Source organism: Podarcis raffonei, chromosome Z (assembly GCF_027172205.1).
Source record: "Podarcis raffonei isolate rPodRaf1 chromosome Z, rPodRaf1.pri, whole genome shotgun sequence".
NCBI lineage: Eukaryota > Metazoa > Chordata > Lepidosauria > Squamata > Lacertidae > Podarcis > Podarcis raffonei.
In genome coordinates, this window is record NC_070621.1 from 10469632 (window position 1) to 10487028 (window position 17397).

At 43.7% G+C, this 17397-nt stretch overlaps 1 protein-coding gene across 2 annotated transcripts; it reads right to left on the minus strand.

The window, feature by feature from the left end:
• Positions 1 to 471: 471 nt before the first annotated feature.
• PSMD5 (proteasome 26S subunit, non-ATPase 5) lies at positions 472 to 15609 on the minus strand. Of its 2 annotated transcripts, none has more exons than XM_053373647.1 (10): positions 15389 to 15609; positions 10288 to 10432; positions 9322 to 9435; positions 8826 to 8954; positions 6981 to 7090; positions 5571 to 5713; positions 4819 to 5010; positions 4107 to 4216; positions 3289 to 3429; positions 472 to 2475 (listed from the first exon to the last, which is right to left on the minus strand). In XM_053373647.1, the coding sequence occupies exons 1-10, from the start codon at positions 15571 to 15573 to the stop codon at positions 2218 to 2220; spliced, it is 1527 nt and encodes a 508-aa protein (XP_053229622.1). In that variant the 5' UTR covers positions 15574 to 15609; the 3' UTR covers positions 472 to 2217. The 2 variants fall into 2 exon arrangements, with proteins under 2 accessions (XP_053229622.1, XP_053229623.1); XM_053373648.1 differs by lacking the exon at positions 15389 to 15609 and adding an exon at positions 12346 to 12427.
• Between the last annotated feature and the right edge of the window lie 1788 nt (positions 15610 to 17397).

A 17397-nucleotide genomic window follows, 5' to 3' on the forward strand; every position in this document is an offset into this window, starting at 1 on the left:
GATGTTGCTGGACTTCAACTCCCTCAGCCTAGGCCAGCATCCCCAAATGGGCAGGAGGAATGAGAACTGCAGTCCAATGATATCTAGGTATCCAAGATTGTGGTAGGTGTCTTATCAGAAGCAGAGCAAGATTAGAACTGGGGATCTTGCGCAGCCCTCTAGATGAGGTTGAGGAGGCCAACTCCCATTAGTTTCAGCCAGCATGGTCAATGGACAGGGATGATGGGAGCTATAACACAACATCTAGGAGGGCATCAGTTTATCATCCATAGAGTAGACTGTCCTCTGGGTCAATTGAGCAAATCAGTTCTCTTATATTAAAACTGTAGCTCTTTGTGTAAAGTTGCTCTTAAATTTTAAATAATTCTCCTCTCTCAGAATGAATCACTAGTTGACCAGCTGTGTTTTCGTATGTATTCCAGTCTTGCCTGGCCCACTTTTTCATGTTAAGAGCATCATTTTCATGTTCAGACTAAATCTCTTTATTTCAAATGAGCCACAAAACATAATTGGGCAGACATACTTCAAACAATTGAACCTATTATGTTTTCCCCATCCTGGATATGCAGTGTGAAACAGCTCTCACAAAACAGTACTAATATAACCACACAAGTCATTTTTCTTTCCAGTGACATAAATCATAGCAGGGGCTCAAAGAAACCACAGAACAAGCCCAAGAGAAAACCTCTCAGAGAGAATCTCTTGTCTGTGTATATTTCAATTTCTAGTTCAAAACACACTTTCTGCTTATTTCCTAGCAAGCACCTTCACTAATAACTCCTCTTAAATCAGTCCTCAGGTCATATTTCGCATGAGCACTTAAATGGATGTGTAAATAACTTCTGAATTAATTTATAGGTGTAGCTTCAAAGGTAGTTAAAAAACAGAAGGAAAGGGAGAATGGCAGGTCTTTTCACTGGAATAATCTCAGCATTTTAAGTGCTCCTTGGGCCAGTGTTGAAATTCTTTCCCACTCCCAGATCACTCACCCAACAGGATTTCTCTATCCCTCATTGGCGGACATTCCACTCCAGAATTTCTGGAGATTAATTCCCTATTATCTGACTGCAGAAATAAGACCGTAAACAAATAAATCTGCTGTTGAACACCACTTAATAGTGACTTTCAGAGCTCTACCGGAAGCTCCTGAGAGCTGTGACAGACCTGGATAAGCTCCTCCCAGGAAGTCCTGAAGGACTGATTTTTCTAAATAGCATGGGATGGAGTAAAATTGCTCAACCTCTGAAGATAGTGGTGAAAATAAACCCAGATCACTTCACCTCAAAGCTTTGGTCCCTCTGCAGAAAGTGTTACCCTTTGAAGTTCAGTCATACTAACTTTTGTGTCTCTGCAGCTGCTGTTAACAACTAAGAACACAAGCCAACACCTTCTGGTGGTGTCCCTGTCTAAGACACTACTGCACTTGGTAGAAAAGCTTAAGATGGATAAGAAGTAATAATAACAATAACAATAACAACCCCCAGTCATGTGATTTTTGTTATTGGGCTGTACCAGTTCACACTGCACACAGTGGAGAAAATCCTCCCGATTTCCTGTAAGAGCCAAGATGCCAGGAGATCGTAGTCTAGCCTTCTCAAAATTCAGCCTTTATTTTATGTCAGGGAGCATTCCTCACTACAATCTGAATTGGAACAACCCAGCAACCTTCCCATTTGACACCTGTAGCAGCCAGATCTCTCCCTCTGCCCTTCACAGGTCCAATGTGTTAAAGGGTTTGCTCACCTTTCCTGTAAACAACAATTAGGGCAATTTATATGCTGGAGGAAGCATCAATGAAGTACAGGCAAAGCATTTAAGATCAAGGCCAAAAGACTCAAAACACACACACCGCTGCATGGCTTTCACCACTTTTAGGAGTCTGGCTACCTTGTGGTGTTCAACTATGTTAACAATGCATCTCTCACTGAGGAATTAACAGAAGGCAGAAAAACCACTGTTTATAAAAGGATCCCATGATTTGTAGGCCCTATGCCAGCTGCTGACTAAGCATCAACTCTTAAATAAGGATAAACTTGACTGGCATAGTCCTTAACATGGTCCTCAACATTATTTCCCAGCTATGTGAAATTTCTGAGTTAGAAATGCAGGGAAAAAAATGACCAAACCAATTCCTTCCTCAGATATTTTCCCCCCTCCACATCCAAAGCGAAATCCTATCCAGAAGTCCATTATCACCAGAGAGCAGCTGTTCCAATGTTATTCAGCTCCTTCCACAGCTGTGGTCGAAACAGCCTTGACATAATAAGGCCCTTCGCGCAGGTATGCCCTGAGCCTCAAGTAATGCTGGTTTCCAAAGATTTCAGCGATGGTCTTTGAATTGGCCAGAGCCTTCACAAGTTCGTATTTGGCCTCCTTTGAAGGTTTGTCTGGTTCCACTGATCTGTCTACGATGTATTCCACAAAGCCTGGACTACTGAGCATCATCCTCTGGGCCCAAGGTTGACTAGCAATGGCCTACAGCATTAACGAAAGAGAAAGATTTAAGACATTATTCCTGCCCTTCTGTTCCAAAAATTGGATTTCCAGGGCAGTATATGCTCCTACTAAAATAACCATTTAAAAGTAAAATATAGCAGCAGCAAAACCAAACCACCAACAGCAATTCAGCCTGGAGGAGAACAAACTTAATACATCATAGCAATGTTCTTGATTTCTTCAGAAAACATGAAACAAGTCCAACACACTTCATGGGGAACACAGATATAGAGCCTGGGTGACTTCAACTCACCTTCACCACGGGCAGAACACAGATCAAGAAGAATTAGAGATGGATGTCCTAATTGTAGCCAGCATTAATCATGTGAAATCCTGGGGTGGATCTTAGCTCAGGGATGGGAAACCTGTGGCCCTCCACATGTTGTTGGACTCCAGTTCCCTTCAGCCTCAGCCAGCATAGCCAATAGCCAGGGATGATGGAGAGTGGAGTCCAACAGCACTGGATGGCCACCAGTTTCCCACCCTTGCCACTGAAGGCAACCTGCATGCCTACGGCAGACACAAGACTTTCTCCCACAGCCCATTTACTTAATGCCAGTTCATTCAGTTTCAGCTCTGCTTTTATCTCACAGTTAAATCAATTGAAAGGTACAGTCTGAGCAGAGCTCCAGATTACTCAAAGTCTGGTGTCCCATACAGGATTTCATTAAATCTGCAAGGACTAGACAACCCAAACAATGGGTTTGGGTAGTGCTGTGGTTCCCAAGCTCTCTCAAAAGGACTATTAGATACATTCAATCAGACAGGTCTCTGTTGTGAAAAAGCACTTACAGTGAAGACCTTTAAGGCACCACAGTGGAGATCAGGGAAGGGCTGGGTACTGATGCTCCTGAAGAGTTCCAAGGGCTGGCTGGACAGAGAGGAGAACCAGGATTCTGTCATGCCCAGGTGGTCTTCTGTCTGCTGGTCTGGCTGTATGCAAAATATAGCAAATGAGTTTGCAAATGCAGCTGATAACTTACTGTCTTGAGGGACAGAATAAGGATGGTCAACGTGGTACCCTCCAGATGTTGTAGGACTCAATTCTCATCAGACCATGGCCAAAAGTGTGGATGGGATGATGGGAGTTGTAGTCCAATATTGGAAGGCACCACATTGGCTGTGCCTAGGTCAAGCCATCCTACAATTTACTCCACCTACACACATGAAGTGTGCAAAACTTCCATGCATGCAAAACCTTTATAACAAAGGCAGCAGTCACATTCTGCTTTTAAGCAAGTCTGTAAATGCACATTTCAGACACTGATTTGTCCTGTGCACAAATGTTTGAAGTTGAGTGGAAACACAAATTTTTTTCTTTTTTTTTCTTTAACTGTTTATTTATCTTTTAAAGGTATTATACAGAACCATAACGTTCAATAAACTCTCGAAGCACTTAATTTTTGTTCATACTTTTGATAAGTCTGAAAGGCTGACAAACAAGTCAGAAAAATGTGAGTTATGGTTCTCTTGCTTTAACTCCTCACTAGTGGATATCACAGATGCAGAAAGCTACCCAATTGCTATTGCTTTCTTCCAAGGGCTGATTCAAACCTTTAATGCTCCATTTTTCATAAGAAACAGAACGTTTTCAATTCCATAAAACTTACCTGCAAATACAAAAGAGATGAAATTGCCTCAAGACACCGGACTCTCATCTCTGTTGGGGCATTCTTTGCTTGATGTCCTATTCTGTTTAGCACATGATGAAATCTACTCCCTGGGAAGACAAACTTTTTTTAACCTTTCCATTACATAGGAAGTTGCCTTATACAGAGACCAGACTATTTCTCCATCAAGCCCAGTATTAGACAATACCTGCTTTGGAGAGTAATATCTTGAATTAACAATCATTTTAGTCACAACTAAAACCAGATCATTTTTGCCTGTGGACATGGATCTGTTGCTTGAGTCACAACTAAAACCAGAAAATCTCTAACCACAGTTTGTCAATAAAGTGGCTCCAGATCTTAAAACCAAGTTTTAAACCATGTTTTGACTCTCCCTCCCCAGCCTAGCTGCTTATGCCATGATAATAGCAGCACTGAAAAAGGTTCTGCCCGCCATGTCTCCCAGCCAGCATGGCCAATGCCAGCAACACCTGGAGGCTGACAGATTCCCTATCCCTCCCTCCGGATACTATTACATTCATTAGCAACCCTTGTACTTGAGATGAATCATTTTCCCACTTCCAATCAAACCTCCTTTCAAACTGAAGTTTAGAAATATGCTGGGTACATTTATAGCCTTCCTACATTCCTGTGACAAACTCTTCAGACCAATATGATTATAGCTACACATACACACAAATGTTGTACAGACCCTTCTTCTGTAACACTAGCTTCCCTTCCACAGTTGACCCCAAGATCCCAAGTGTGTCCACTGCCACGCCAAACATGGTTGGGTCTTGGCTTTCTGCCATGCTGAATACTTTCTCCACAAATGCGGGGTATCGCTCACATAACTGCTGAGGACTGTCAACAATAGCCAAGTTGCCAAAAAATTTCACAAAGCCTGAAAAAACCAGAAAATAAAACAACGGGAGTTTCGTCACACCATACATGGAACATAGCATCTGGAAAGAAAAATAAAGACAGACTGGGACATTGTGCACAAGCAATGTATGTAGTGAAGAGAAAGCCTACCAAAAACAAAAAGGACCAGATGGTCAAGGCCGGGAGGTTTTGTTTTACATGCCAAGCAGACAAGTTTTTAGTACAATGTCACCTGTCAGAGTAAACTTAAGTCTAGGATTGGGGGTGGGCAACTCAGGGTCCAAGGCCTACTATTCTTCCAATGCATTCTATCTCAAAGTCACCAGGGTTAAACTCAAACTTGCTTTCCTCTGGGCTGCTCTAGCCATGTCTCTACCTGCTGTTGTTCGGTGTGGGGCAGATAGGTACAGTTTGCAGAAAACAGCCTGGAAAGCCAAACAGGGAGGCCTAGGAGATCGAATCTGGCTCATGGGCCAGAGGCTGCCCGTCCCTGAACTAAATAGTGAAATTTTTTTTAAAAAAATTACCAAAATTTTACCAAAGTAAAATCATGCCAAGAAGGAAAACTTTTTAAATCACCTGGCAAGTAGAAGCTTGAGAAGGGATCAGAATCAGCCCCGATGATTATGTTGGAAATCTTATCAATGATTCCTTGTTGGGCAAGATATTGGCGTCCGTGGTAAATATGGGCAAGAGAGGTCACCATCTCTATACACGTAGCTCTGCAACATAGACAGAACATGCAGGTGTATCGTTTAAGATTCCTTTCATCCTCAAAACAGTCCATCATTGAGTAATTCCTGGAGGAGACTACTACTTAATTAACTGGTAACGCTTTCTAGGTACTGTGCCAAAGTTTTCTGTTTTTGTTTTAAGTGGCACAGGCCCTGCCCTCAGGCTTACAAACCAGGACAGAGTATAAAAGGAAAGAAGAAGACAAAATTATAAGCATATTCAGATATAAAGCCTCCCAGTTAAATAGCAACCTGGTAAAATAGCTACTAAGCTGACAGCGCAAGGCAAGAAGCCCAAGTGCAGCTGCTCTCAGTCTAACAAATTGAGTGGACTGTGCCATCTCATCTCTGAAGCCTCTGCTGTTTGTTTGAGACAAGACATGTCTGAGAAGTAGGAGGTGGAAGGGAGGCACTGGGTATTTTTATACTAGCCATGCATTTGTAATAATGAGGTAAAACTAGTTTTATAAGCAGTTTTACTGGTATTATTCACTGCTGAATCACTGTTATGACTTTGTGGTTTTAATGATGGATTTTTTGTGATAGTTTATCAATTGGTTCTTAGCCACCCTGAGTTTCTGATTGTATGGCGAGAGGAAGAAAAACTGTGCAAAGAAAGCCCCTGCATGATTAGGCACTATTGTGCTGAGATATTTTGAGCTGTGTGGTGAGAAGGGAGGGCTACTTTCTTGCTCCTCTAGCACGTAAGCACTGGATCAATCAGTCAATCATTTTATTTGTATGCCACATTTCTTAAGTTGAAACCATGCTCAAAGCAGCTTACAAGTATAAAAAATATTACAAAAAGTAGCCTTAAACAATAAATATTAAAGTGTACACAGTGAAATCAAACTATCTAAAGCAAAGATACAAAATTTAGTATCAGTAACAGCAATAATACCCCTGCTCTAGAGTCTGTTCAGCAGTCTCAGCTTTTGTAGCTGGAGTCAGTCATTCAGGGCCACACCCTCCCAGACCAAGTGGAAAAAAGGCCTACAAGACAGACAGCAGGTCTTCCAGGATTCACAGCTTCCAGCCACTTCAGCAGCCTCAGCTTTTGTATCCAAAGTATGTATGTATGAATCAGGGCAGAGACAGGCAAGAGGCAAAGCATGCACAAATGTGTACAACTCCCAAAACTCTGGCATGCCAAGAAATAAAACCTTCTATTAACTCAATAGAAGCAGAATTACTCCAAAGCTATACATAATATGAAACAATCTAATGAGTGCCCATGACTGCTTCTGCCACACACCTGAGAAGCACATCATTCCCCGTCAGCTCCCCGATCAGCTCTGATATTAATCCGCTGTTCACGCAGTAATTCAATGAATCTGCCGACACCAAGGAGATATTGATCACCAACTGTGACAGAAGCATAGGAGAAAAGGAGACTGAGATTTATTTCTTTTTAAAAAACATAACACCTACAACAAACACACACTATATGCCATTCATGCATGAAATTGTGCTTGCTCCACTTATAACTTCATTCACTGAATGAGGCTGTAGCAACGTTCAAGTCATAGCTACAAGCCTTGTGGTGGCTGCAATAGGACTTAAAAGGAATCAACATCATATATCATGGGCCTATGGGGAGGCCACTGCCACCTCCACACCTTGGAACAATGTTCCCCATAGCGTCCAATTGCTCCAAGGGGCATCTGTAGCCCCATTGTTTATTTACCTATATAAATGTGTTTTATTTCATAGCATCATAACTTCACATTAAAGGATTAACAATAACAAACATTGGCCTATTGTGGTTTATTTTACAGAACATGGCATTTAAAAACAATACAGCACAAGTGGATAAAGCAACATCTACAGACACAATCATATTCATAAAGAGGGGGCATGCAATCTCAATGTGATCCCCTTCAGGTGGTGGTGGTTGCACCAGCACACTAAAAAGACCGAGGGGGGTGGGATCTTAATAGCAGCTTTCAGAATACCTTGCAGGATTTTCATGTGGATTTTCCATAATAAAGGTCACATATTGGTGCCGAGATAGGAAGGAATGGACTTAAGACTGACTGCATAGAAAGGTGACACAGAACAGAGACTGGATTCATCCATCCATACCTTTTGCTTATTTTTTGTTTATATTTTACTGCAGGATCTTCTGAGAGTCACCTTTTGTGCCACATTGTGAGGCAGGAAGGCAGGATACAGGCATTTGAGGCAGACTACTGTCTTGTACATGCCTGGTACCATGGACCAAGTCAATGCTCATAACTCCAGTTAAGGATCAAACTGTTCAGGGTACAACCATACCCTATAGGCAGTAAAAGAGCATCATGACCTGCTCAGATCACATTATTTAGAGCAACTGCCAATGGGACTATTAGCAACATGTATCAGGGCACAAGCTATTGACAATGAGTGTCTCCCATTTGAGGAAGGAAGATGCAATTAGGAATGGAGGTTAGACAACGTGAACCCAATATAAGCTTTAAGACAATCATGTTCCCATGGGAATGAATGGGATGGGAGAGCTGCCAGTGTTATGATAATAAAAATAACTGTAGGTAAGATAACTAACTCACTTAAACCTCCAGGGAAATTGAGGAAGACTGTACCCAGTTTAGCCATGTGTTAATGTAAAACCATATCGGTCCAGAGACTCATCCAGGTGATTCTAAGCAATACTACACAGAAACTTGTGAACTTTATGCTATTAGTCCAAATTGTACTTTTGCTATATTTGAGGGGCAGGGAATCTTAGGTCCAGGGCAAGGGCTAAATGCCTATCTATCTTGCCCTTGGGAATCTCCTAAGCAGCTAATTCAGTGTCTCTCAAACTTGGATCCCCAGCTGTTGTTTGTCTACTACTCCAACCATCCCTAGCTAGCAGGACCAGTGGTCAGGGATTATGGGAGCTGTAGTCCAACAACAGCTGGAGACCCAAGTTTGAGAAACACTGAGCAAATTGCATTCCCAGTCTTTTCTTGGCAGCTGTGGCTATTCCACATCTGATGTCACATGCTGTCAGGCAAGTGACAAGTTGGCATGGCTGGCAAAAGCTGCCAGAGGCTCCCCACCCAATGAATTAGAATTAAAGGAGCAGCTAGAACACTATGGGAAAAGGGATGCTTACCTCATACACACGGCAACGAACAATGTCACTCCTGGTCATGACATTTTTCAAGTCAACTAGCAAGTTGCCCGCAAGCAGTGCCTCCAAGCTCTCTGCAGTTTTTGCTACCTTTGTCAGCGACATGATGGCCTAGAAAACAAAGGGGAATAGCTATGTGAACCGGAGAAAATTAGACAGCAGAATTAGACACAAAGTTAGACCAGTTTTACAAAAAACACACAAAATTAAAACCACAGATCACCAGCTAATTATTACATTCCCCCTTAATTATCTGCATAAGTCTGACAGCGCAAAAAGCCTTCAGCATGCATTTAAATATTCCTACAGAAACAGCTGGTAAAGCTCTAATGTAAGAGCACTGCCCACCCATGGCTGGGCCAATAACGCTGAAGGCTCAGTTTTGCGCTGAGATCAGAGGAACCTCACCCACTTGATGATTATGCTGAAGGCTCTGTAGCCAGCTGCTGTTAAACTGGCTCCAGTTTAAAGCTCTTACCTCTTTTGCCACTGCTAGTTTCTCATCAGCAATGCAATAAATGACCTGCCTCAGCAACTCAGGAGTGTTGAGGATTTCTCTAGCAGCACTGGAATCTTCAACTATCTTCCCAACCTACAGATTCAACATGGTGTTGAAAGGCATTAGGAAGTTTCCAACAACTACTCAGTGCACAAGTTTAAGTAGTTAAATAAAGGTGCCTTCCATTCCCACCCCCACTACCAGCCTTTTTAAACAAAGAAAATGTTGAAGAGCTGTATCATTTTAAGGAACTAGTGAATAAAAAAAAACTGAAGGGAAGGTTTATATATTTGCTCCTCTCACTTTGTTGTTGTTGGGTTGTTTTTTTAAGGAGAGTGGTATGCAGACAGAGGAAAGTTTTATCCACTCCCTCAATGTGAAGAGGCCTAGGAGAAGGGCTCACAATGCCAATGCCCAAAACTGCTTTTGCTAATCCAATGATTGGATTGAAAAAAATTAAAGCTCCCCCCCCCAAAAAAAAAACTACCTGGAGCACTTTAAAAAATCTGTATCACCCAATGATAGCTTCTGCAACAAGTGTGTGGATCATCTAAAAACAACATCCACAGAATGGTTTATCCTGAGAACTACTTTATTCCTATGCAAGTTTAGCAAATATAAATCTATTAAATTCATGATCCAAACACCAGCCATACAAATTTTAAGGAGTCATTAAGATTTGCGCCCCTAGCCTGGTTCTCCCTCCTGGCTGGTGTCCTCTGAAAGTCACAGGTTGCTCAGGGTCATTAAACCCAACTCACAGCAATCCATAGATGTGTCCCAACCCATCCAGAGCCTTCCAAATTTGACTGATTTGGCTTAGGACTCGCCAAATCCTGTGCAGAGCCCTAATGTATATGTATGTACATTATAAATAAGAAATCTCCTCCTTCTTGATAAAGATCTCCAAAAATGTCATTTTAACAGACAAGTAATCAAGCATACCTGAGCTATTGTTAGAATTTTGACTGAATTATCTGGATGGAAGAGCCCTTTCTGAAGTTCTTCACCAAAGTTTTGGATTACATACAAGGGATCCATGATCTGCAGTAACCGCTCCAGGATGGAAACACATAAAGAAATCTGCTCACTGTTTTGAAGGGAAAAAATAAGTTAGTTGAAAAGCTTTTTAAAAACCAAAACAACAACAAAAAAACCTTTACAACCCCAAATAGCTTAATACATGGGTATCTGCTTCTTTACCAAAATCCACACAAGGGATTACTGATTCAAAAGAAAAGGTAAGAAAGTACAAGAAACAAGACCCCTTTCTGTAATAGTATCCAGAGTACAGTCATACCTCGTGTTGCGTCTGCTTCATGTTGCGTCTTTTCGCGTTATGTCCCGTGGTAACCCGGAAGTACCGGAACAGGTTACTTCTGGGTTTCACCACTCACGCCTGCACAGAAGTGCTGAATTGAATTGCGCTTCGCACATACGCAGAAGCCCCAAATCGTGCCACACGCCTGCACAGACACAGCACTTCGAGTTACGGGCATTTCACGTTATGGACAGGCCTCCGGAATGGATCCTGTCCATAACATGAGGTACCACTGTACATTAACACCCTGTCCAGGCTTATTAATTCAGCACCAAAATTTGCTCTTTTTAAAAGTACCAATTAAAATCTGTGATATTCTTGTTTATAATGTGAAGTTTCAGAGTGGCTAGTCATTTGCTTACATTTATTACAGTGGACGCTCGGGTTGCGAATGTGATTTGTGCAGGATGCATGTTCACAACCTGGAGCGGCACTTCTGCGCACGCGCGGGTTGTGACTTGGTGCTTCTGCGCAAGCGTTTTTTAGCACTTCTGCGCATGTACAACCCCCAAAACCCAGAAGTAACCCGTTTTAGTACTTCTGGGTTTCAGCGGGTCCATAACTCAAAAAAACGCAACCTGAAGCGTGTGTAACACAAGGTATGACTGTATCTTGTATCACTATTTTATTCTTATTTATTCATGAAATGTACATACCATTTGATTGTAAGGGGGGAAACCCTCTAAGTGGTTTACAAAGGAAGGTAAAACAATATAATCACCACTAGAAAATATACAAACAATTATCTAAAACATACAGAATGTTAGAACAGCAATAAAATAGACTAAAACAAATTAAAATTCATGTCACCTTCTAAAAAACTTCTAGCAAAAAAAATGCCCCAAAAGCAACCTTGGTGGATTAAAAATGTTTGGAGCTACAAAGTGTTTTAAAATTAAAATACAAACTTTTTAAAATAACAACAACAACAACAACAAGCCACATCCCAAGATGTGGTAAATGTTAACCTCGCCCCAGGGCCAGATTTAGATGACGAGAGACCCTAGCCTACTCCACTTGCGAGGCCTCTCCCAAACCCCCACCCTCACAACTAGAAGAAAATGGAAGTGTTATAAACAAAACTGAGTGAAGCCAAGGATGATGGTACACAGTACTTCTTTTAAAATTGGCTTTAAGTGCATCTAATATAGGAATAAAGGATTTTATCCTAAACTTATCTCTTGAAGAAAGTGCATCTAAGGCATCAGGTGCACTTCTGTCATTTCTTTGCTGTTCCCTCACTCTGTCTCCTTGTTTTGTAGTTAACAGGTCTGATTTCTGAAGGGCTTTGCTGACCTTGTAAAAGTGACCTAGGACACGGATTTATATCTCTAAGAGTCTGCAGATTTATGTAGCCTATACATAAATCCGGCACTGCCCCACTCTTTTCTTCCCAAACCTATATTGATATAACACCAATGTCTCACAACAAACCTGAAGAAAGAGACAATGCATGTGCTTTTCAAAAGAGGGGAAATTATTTTAAAGAAAAGGAGTGTGCAGCAGCCCCCAGTATTTAAAGAGCCCCCACCCCTATTACATCATTAGAACCAGAAGATAAACCTATGAAACTAGGAAAGAGCAAAAAATAGCAATGTTTGGTCCAGATCCTAGGTACTGCACCCTCACTAAAGGAGACTGTATGGATGATTCACTAAATGATTGTAGGATGACGTGTGTACCTGAGCTTATGGCCTCAAATTCTGCTTTATTACAAAAATGACGACTCCTGATCCTAAACTGAATAGTTGCCCAACCACCCCCTCCTCTCAACTGCCTCGCATTCAAACTACCTTTCAAATCCTCATCCAATCATCACTCACCACCAGAATTCCACTCTCTCTATCCCCCTCCCTCCTTAACATTCCCATAAAGCTGTAATTCTGATACAATTACCTTAATAACCCTATTACATTCAATATTTTATACACACTGCTCCCTATAACCACACTGTTAGAAGCACTTGAGCTTCCCATTCCTGGTTCCTAGGAAATGGGGGTGCGCAAACTGCAGGACCCCCTGGAAGGACAGATCCTGAAGCTGAGGCTCCAATACTTCGACCACCTCATGAGAAGAGAAGACTCCCTGGAAAAGACCCTGATATTGGGAAAGATGGAGGGCAGAAGGAGAAGGGGGCGACAGAGGACGAGATGGTTGGACAGTGTTCTCGAAGCTACCAGCATGAGTTTGACCAAACTGCGGGAGGCAGTGGAAGACAGGAGTGCCTGGCGTGCTCTGGTCCAGGGGGTCACGAAAACAGCCCTTTAGACTTTAGTTATTGAAAGGGCTGCATGGTGCGGATCTCATATCAGTGTTATGAGAGTGTAAGCAACACATTTCTCTCTCCCCTTTCTCCACACCATGCAGAATTGCAATGGTAACCAGAAGTCTGGAGTTTGGAGCCAGGGCTGGCTGTGGGCAGGATCCTTGCATTGCCGGGGGTTGGACTAGATGACCCTTGGGATCCCTTCAAACTCTGCCATGCTATGATTATATCATGCAGCTAAAGGAACAAAAAGATGCTTCTGAAACATTTGGGAATCATAGGCACACTCTCCCCACCAGTGGCTTCCAGCAACAGCTTGCATCTTCCTTAAGAGAGAGGCAGCCCAGAACAAGGGGGGGAAGGCTTAGAGCGGGGTTCAGCAAACTTTTTCAACTGGGGGCCGGTCCACTGTCCCTCACACCTTGTGGGGGGCCAGCTAAGGGGGGGGGGATGAACGAATTCCTATGCCCCAGAGAGACATTTTAAATAAAAGGACACATTCTACTCATGTAAAAACACACTAATTCCTGGACCATCTACGGGCCGGATTTAGAAGGTGATTGGGCCGGATCCGCCCCCCGGGCTTTAGTTTGCCTACCCATGGCTTAGAGTTCAGGTAGGTGGAAATGCCAATTGAGTGACCTACAGGATAGGAATGCTTTCTTCCCGTGTCCCCCACCCTCATGCGATAGACTGGTGCTAGCATGGCTGGGAGCCAGGCACCTGCTGATTGCTCCATTTTCTTTGCAGGGAGGGAGCCTTTCCCCAACATATACATTGTTCTGGTCAAATCCCTGGAGAGACGTGACGACCCTCAGGTACTGGAGAAAAGGGAAGCAAGGGGTCCTTGTGAAACACGTTTGGGGAGTCTGTGGCTTCCATGAAGCGCTTTTCAGAAGCATTGCTCCCTCCAACAGGGGAGGCTGAGCATAGCTATCACAGCTAGTTGTCTTTGATAGGCATCTCGTCCATGCAATTGTCTAGCCCTCTTTGAAAGCCATCCCATCCAAGATGCTCTTGTAGTGCATCTGATTCTCCTATGCTTCCTTGCTCCTGCAAGGAGATGACTATTGTGAGATCCTTTGGTTAACATCTATCTGGGCTGGAAAATATTAAAGAATCAGAGGATTGGTTAGCTTTCCTTGAAGCACAACTGATCAAAGGCAGGCAGATCCATTAGCATCTTGATAAAGATGTTCAGAAGACAAAAGATGCTATCATACCCTGCAAGCATCTCAGAAAAAGCTCCCAAGCTGATGGAGCAGTTAAGTGGTCAGTGGGGCTCCAGGTTGCCATTTCTGGATCCCACCACAGCCCTTCCAAATTGCCAAAGAAATCAATGTCACAACAGTTTTTTCCTCGCACCTCCTCCCCATGATCCCTAGTGTGGCCTTCTCAGACATATGCTGTGTCTGAACCAGCAGATCCCACCAAACCAAGTAATCAAGGACCCAGTCAAAAAAGTAGTGTGCGCAGTCATACCAGAAATAAGCAAAATACCTAAGCAGGTATGTACTAAAAGTCACCCCAGAACTGGCCCTACTGAACACCTTCCAAGATAGCAATGCCCACTCACACTAGAAAGAGTTCATAACTCACCGACAGCATATGATTCAATAAGGCTAACTTAACCCGACAAACCCCCTCACCCACGCACAAACAAATCCCACTGCAGCCAGCCAAAGACACACCCTAGGCCACCCCAACCTCTCTCACCACCAAGGAAACATAACAAGCGAATAGAAAGAGAACTTCCCCAAGTGATGCTGACAGGAAAAAAACCCAAGCATACACTAAATACAAGAACTTAAGCTTTGCCACCCCAGCGCCTCTCTCCCGTCCCCGCCTCGCCCCCACCCACACCCCTGCAATTCAGAGACAAGGGGCTATCGCCAGAGCTGGCCCTACTACAGAACAAACTTGCTGAAATTAACAAACATGAGCAACTTAGGCCCAGTTTCATGGAGTCGAGGGGCAACCGAGCAATGAAAAAAGACACAGCCAGGAAAGGAGCACGATCTCCTCCACTGAGGATTAGACGTTTGTGGGAGCGGAGCGGAGGGGCGGTTATTGGTTTGTGCTTTGCTTTGCCGTGTATTTTGGCGACCTCGTTTTCTATTTTTATGTTGTTAACCAGTCCTGCGATCTTCCGGGTTAACGAGGGCAGTTCTTAAAAATCTAATAAACAAAAATGGAGAGAGAAATAGAATCCCCGCTCCCACTTTACACACACACCTTTAAATAGGCGGCTGGGTCTGTTAAGCGCCACAGAATCATAGACATGTAGAGTTGGAAGGGACCCCCGAGGGTCATCTAGTCTAACCCCCTGCAGTGCAGGAATCTCAACACGCGTTCTCCGTGGCGGGCATCCGTTTTATACCCCGCTTTCCCTTTCCCCCTGACAGGGACCCGAGGCGGCTTAATAAAAAGCAAGAGCCGCCCGATCTCTCTCCACTCACCTTCCCCCGCGGGCCGTGAGAGCGAAGAGTCCCGCCAAGGGGAGCTCGGAACGCCGCTCCCGCAGAGCATTGAGAGGAACGGCGAGCAAGGCCAAGTGCAAAGCGCGCAGCTCCTCGAGCGGCTCCTCCAGCAGCGGGACCCTCGCGAGCAGCTCCAGCGCTTCATCCACCTCTGGCGCCGCCATATTTGAATGTCTGGGAGAGCAGAAGAGAATGCCTGGGGGGGGCGGAGGAAGAAGAGGAAGTGAAAGAAGTCTCGCGAGACTTCGACCCTTAGCAACCGAAGCAGCGGCGTAACCAGGGCCCGCGCCTCATCACGGCCGCGGCACACACGTACAAAGGCAACGCCTCCTATGTCTTGAGAGCCCCTTATGACTTCGGCGCTCGGGCTTCTGATTGGCTGAAGGAGGAAGGAGGGCGGGGCGCGCTTCATTTTTGTTCCCTGGTAAAGAGTTAAAAGAGTCAGTTTTTAAGGCTCGCTTCCGTGTTCCCACATGAAGGATACGCGAGGCTAAAACGACTATACAGATAAATATAGATTTCGAAAACAGAAGGGGGGGAAAGAACCGAATTAGAACAGTGTTAACGAGATTCTTCGCGTTGTTACGCGCTCCTCGAAACACAAGTTCTCCGCCTGCTGCAGTTTGAGCTCCTGCCCCATAAATGTCGTCTCTTCCCTGGTCAGACGGTGACCGGAAATGATGTGGCGTTAATCTTTGCACTGAGTGCCTTCCGTTCTTCGCTCAGCAAAAGCAAATGTTCGCAGCCCGAAAGAGCGACAGAAGCAGCCATGTTAGAGATCCCAAAGGCGCCTCCGAGCATGTGCAGAGTTCCCTTCACACTCGCCCCACCGCCGCCATTTAGCAGTATCAAGATCATAAAGAAGTGTTAACATTAAAACATGACGCGCAATCCATAGAATAAATTATGGGTTAATTGGTTAAAGCGTGGCATTGATAACATCAAGCTCACAGGTTCGATCCCCAGGTGGGACAGCAGCATATTCCTTCACTGCAGGGGGTTGGACTAGATGGCCCTTAGGGTCCCTTCCAACTCTACGGTTCCATAATACTATGAAATCAACACATCGAGAGGTTATCAAGCATTCCCAAAGTCCCATTTTACAGCAAGGCAAACCTAGACCAAAAGACGGTTGCCAAGGTTTGACTGTGTATGCACTACTGTAGATATTTAAAGCACACATTTCATCCCTCCAGAAAATCATGGGAAACTGTAATTTGTTAAGGGTGCTGGGAATTGTAGCTCTGTGAAGGGTAAACTACAGATAGAATTTAAGATGTAGGAGTTGCACTTTAAATGCTCTTGTATGCATCAAATAAAGGAATGAATGAATGAATGTGCAGGGTGTCTTTGTTCAAAGGGATTTATCAAAAGAAAAAAAAGATTTAAGGGCAAAGTTTGGCCATATACCAACAATACAGGGAGATATCTAGTACTCACAATAAGGCCGTTAAAGTTGGTCTGCTCTTCATCACTTGGGATAACATTTGGGTTTCACAACTGTTGAATAGTGGGTAGACATGGCAGACGACACAGCGATTTCTCCAAAACAGCTCTTTATTTTGTAAGCTGCTACAGAAACTGAACAGCAAACAGCTCAGCTGGCCTGCTTTTATAGGCAGCCAGCTATCAACATTGTAGCAACAACAACCCAGGGTTTCCCGCCTAAAATAACTGACGTGGACCTGAGTGAAAACTATCTACAGTATCCCCCTGCTACCCCAGGGTGAGAACTTCAGTACATAACAACAACCAGTTTACCTACAAGATTGCCTTGTCCCAGACATGCCCAATCGACTGCTTCAGTTGGTGGATTTGGCACTAAGTACTACAGGTGCCACATAATAAATACCCTGGCTATTGAGATCATGTAGGCACCTTCACCTTTACTCTTTTTCGGTGCCTGCTTAAAACATCATTGTTTAGGTAAGCCTACCCAGATGCGTAGAAAGTTGAAGTAATTTAAATTTGTTTTAGTATTTTAACTT

Excerpts from the sequence above, each read along its gene's own strand:
- PSMD5 (XM_053373647.1), bottom strand. The coding sequence starts at position 15,573 with ATGGCGGCGCCAGAGGTGGATGAAGCGCTGGAGCTGCTCGCGAGGGTC. Across the intron at positions 9,436-10,287 it reads AAATTCTAACAATAGCTCAG|GTTGGGAAGATAGTTGAAGA; the intron begins GTATGCTTGATT and ends TTGAATCTGTAG. Across the intron at positions 3,430-4,106 it reads CATCTCTTTTGTATTTGCAG|CCAGACCAGCAGACAGAAGA; the intron begins GTAAGTTTTATG and ends TTTTGCATACAG.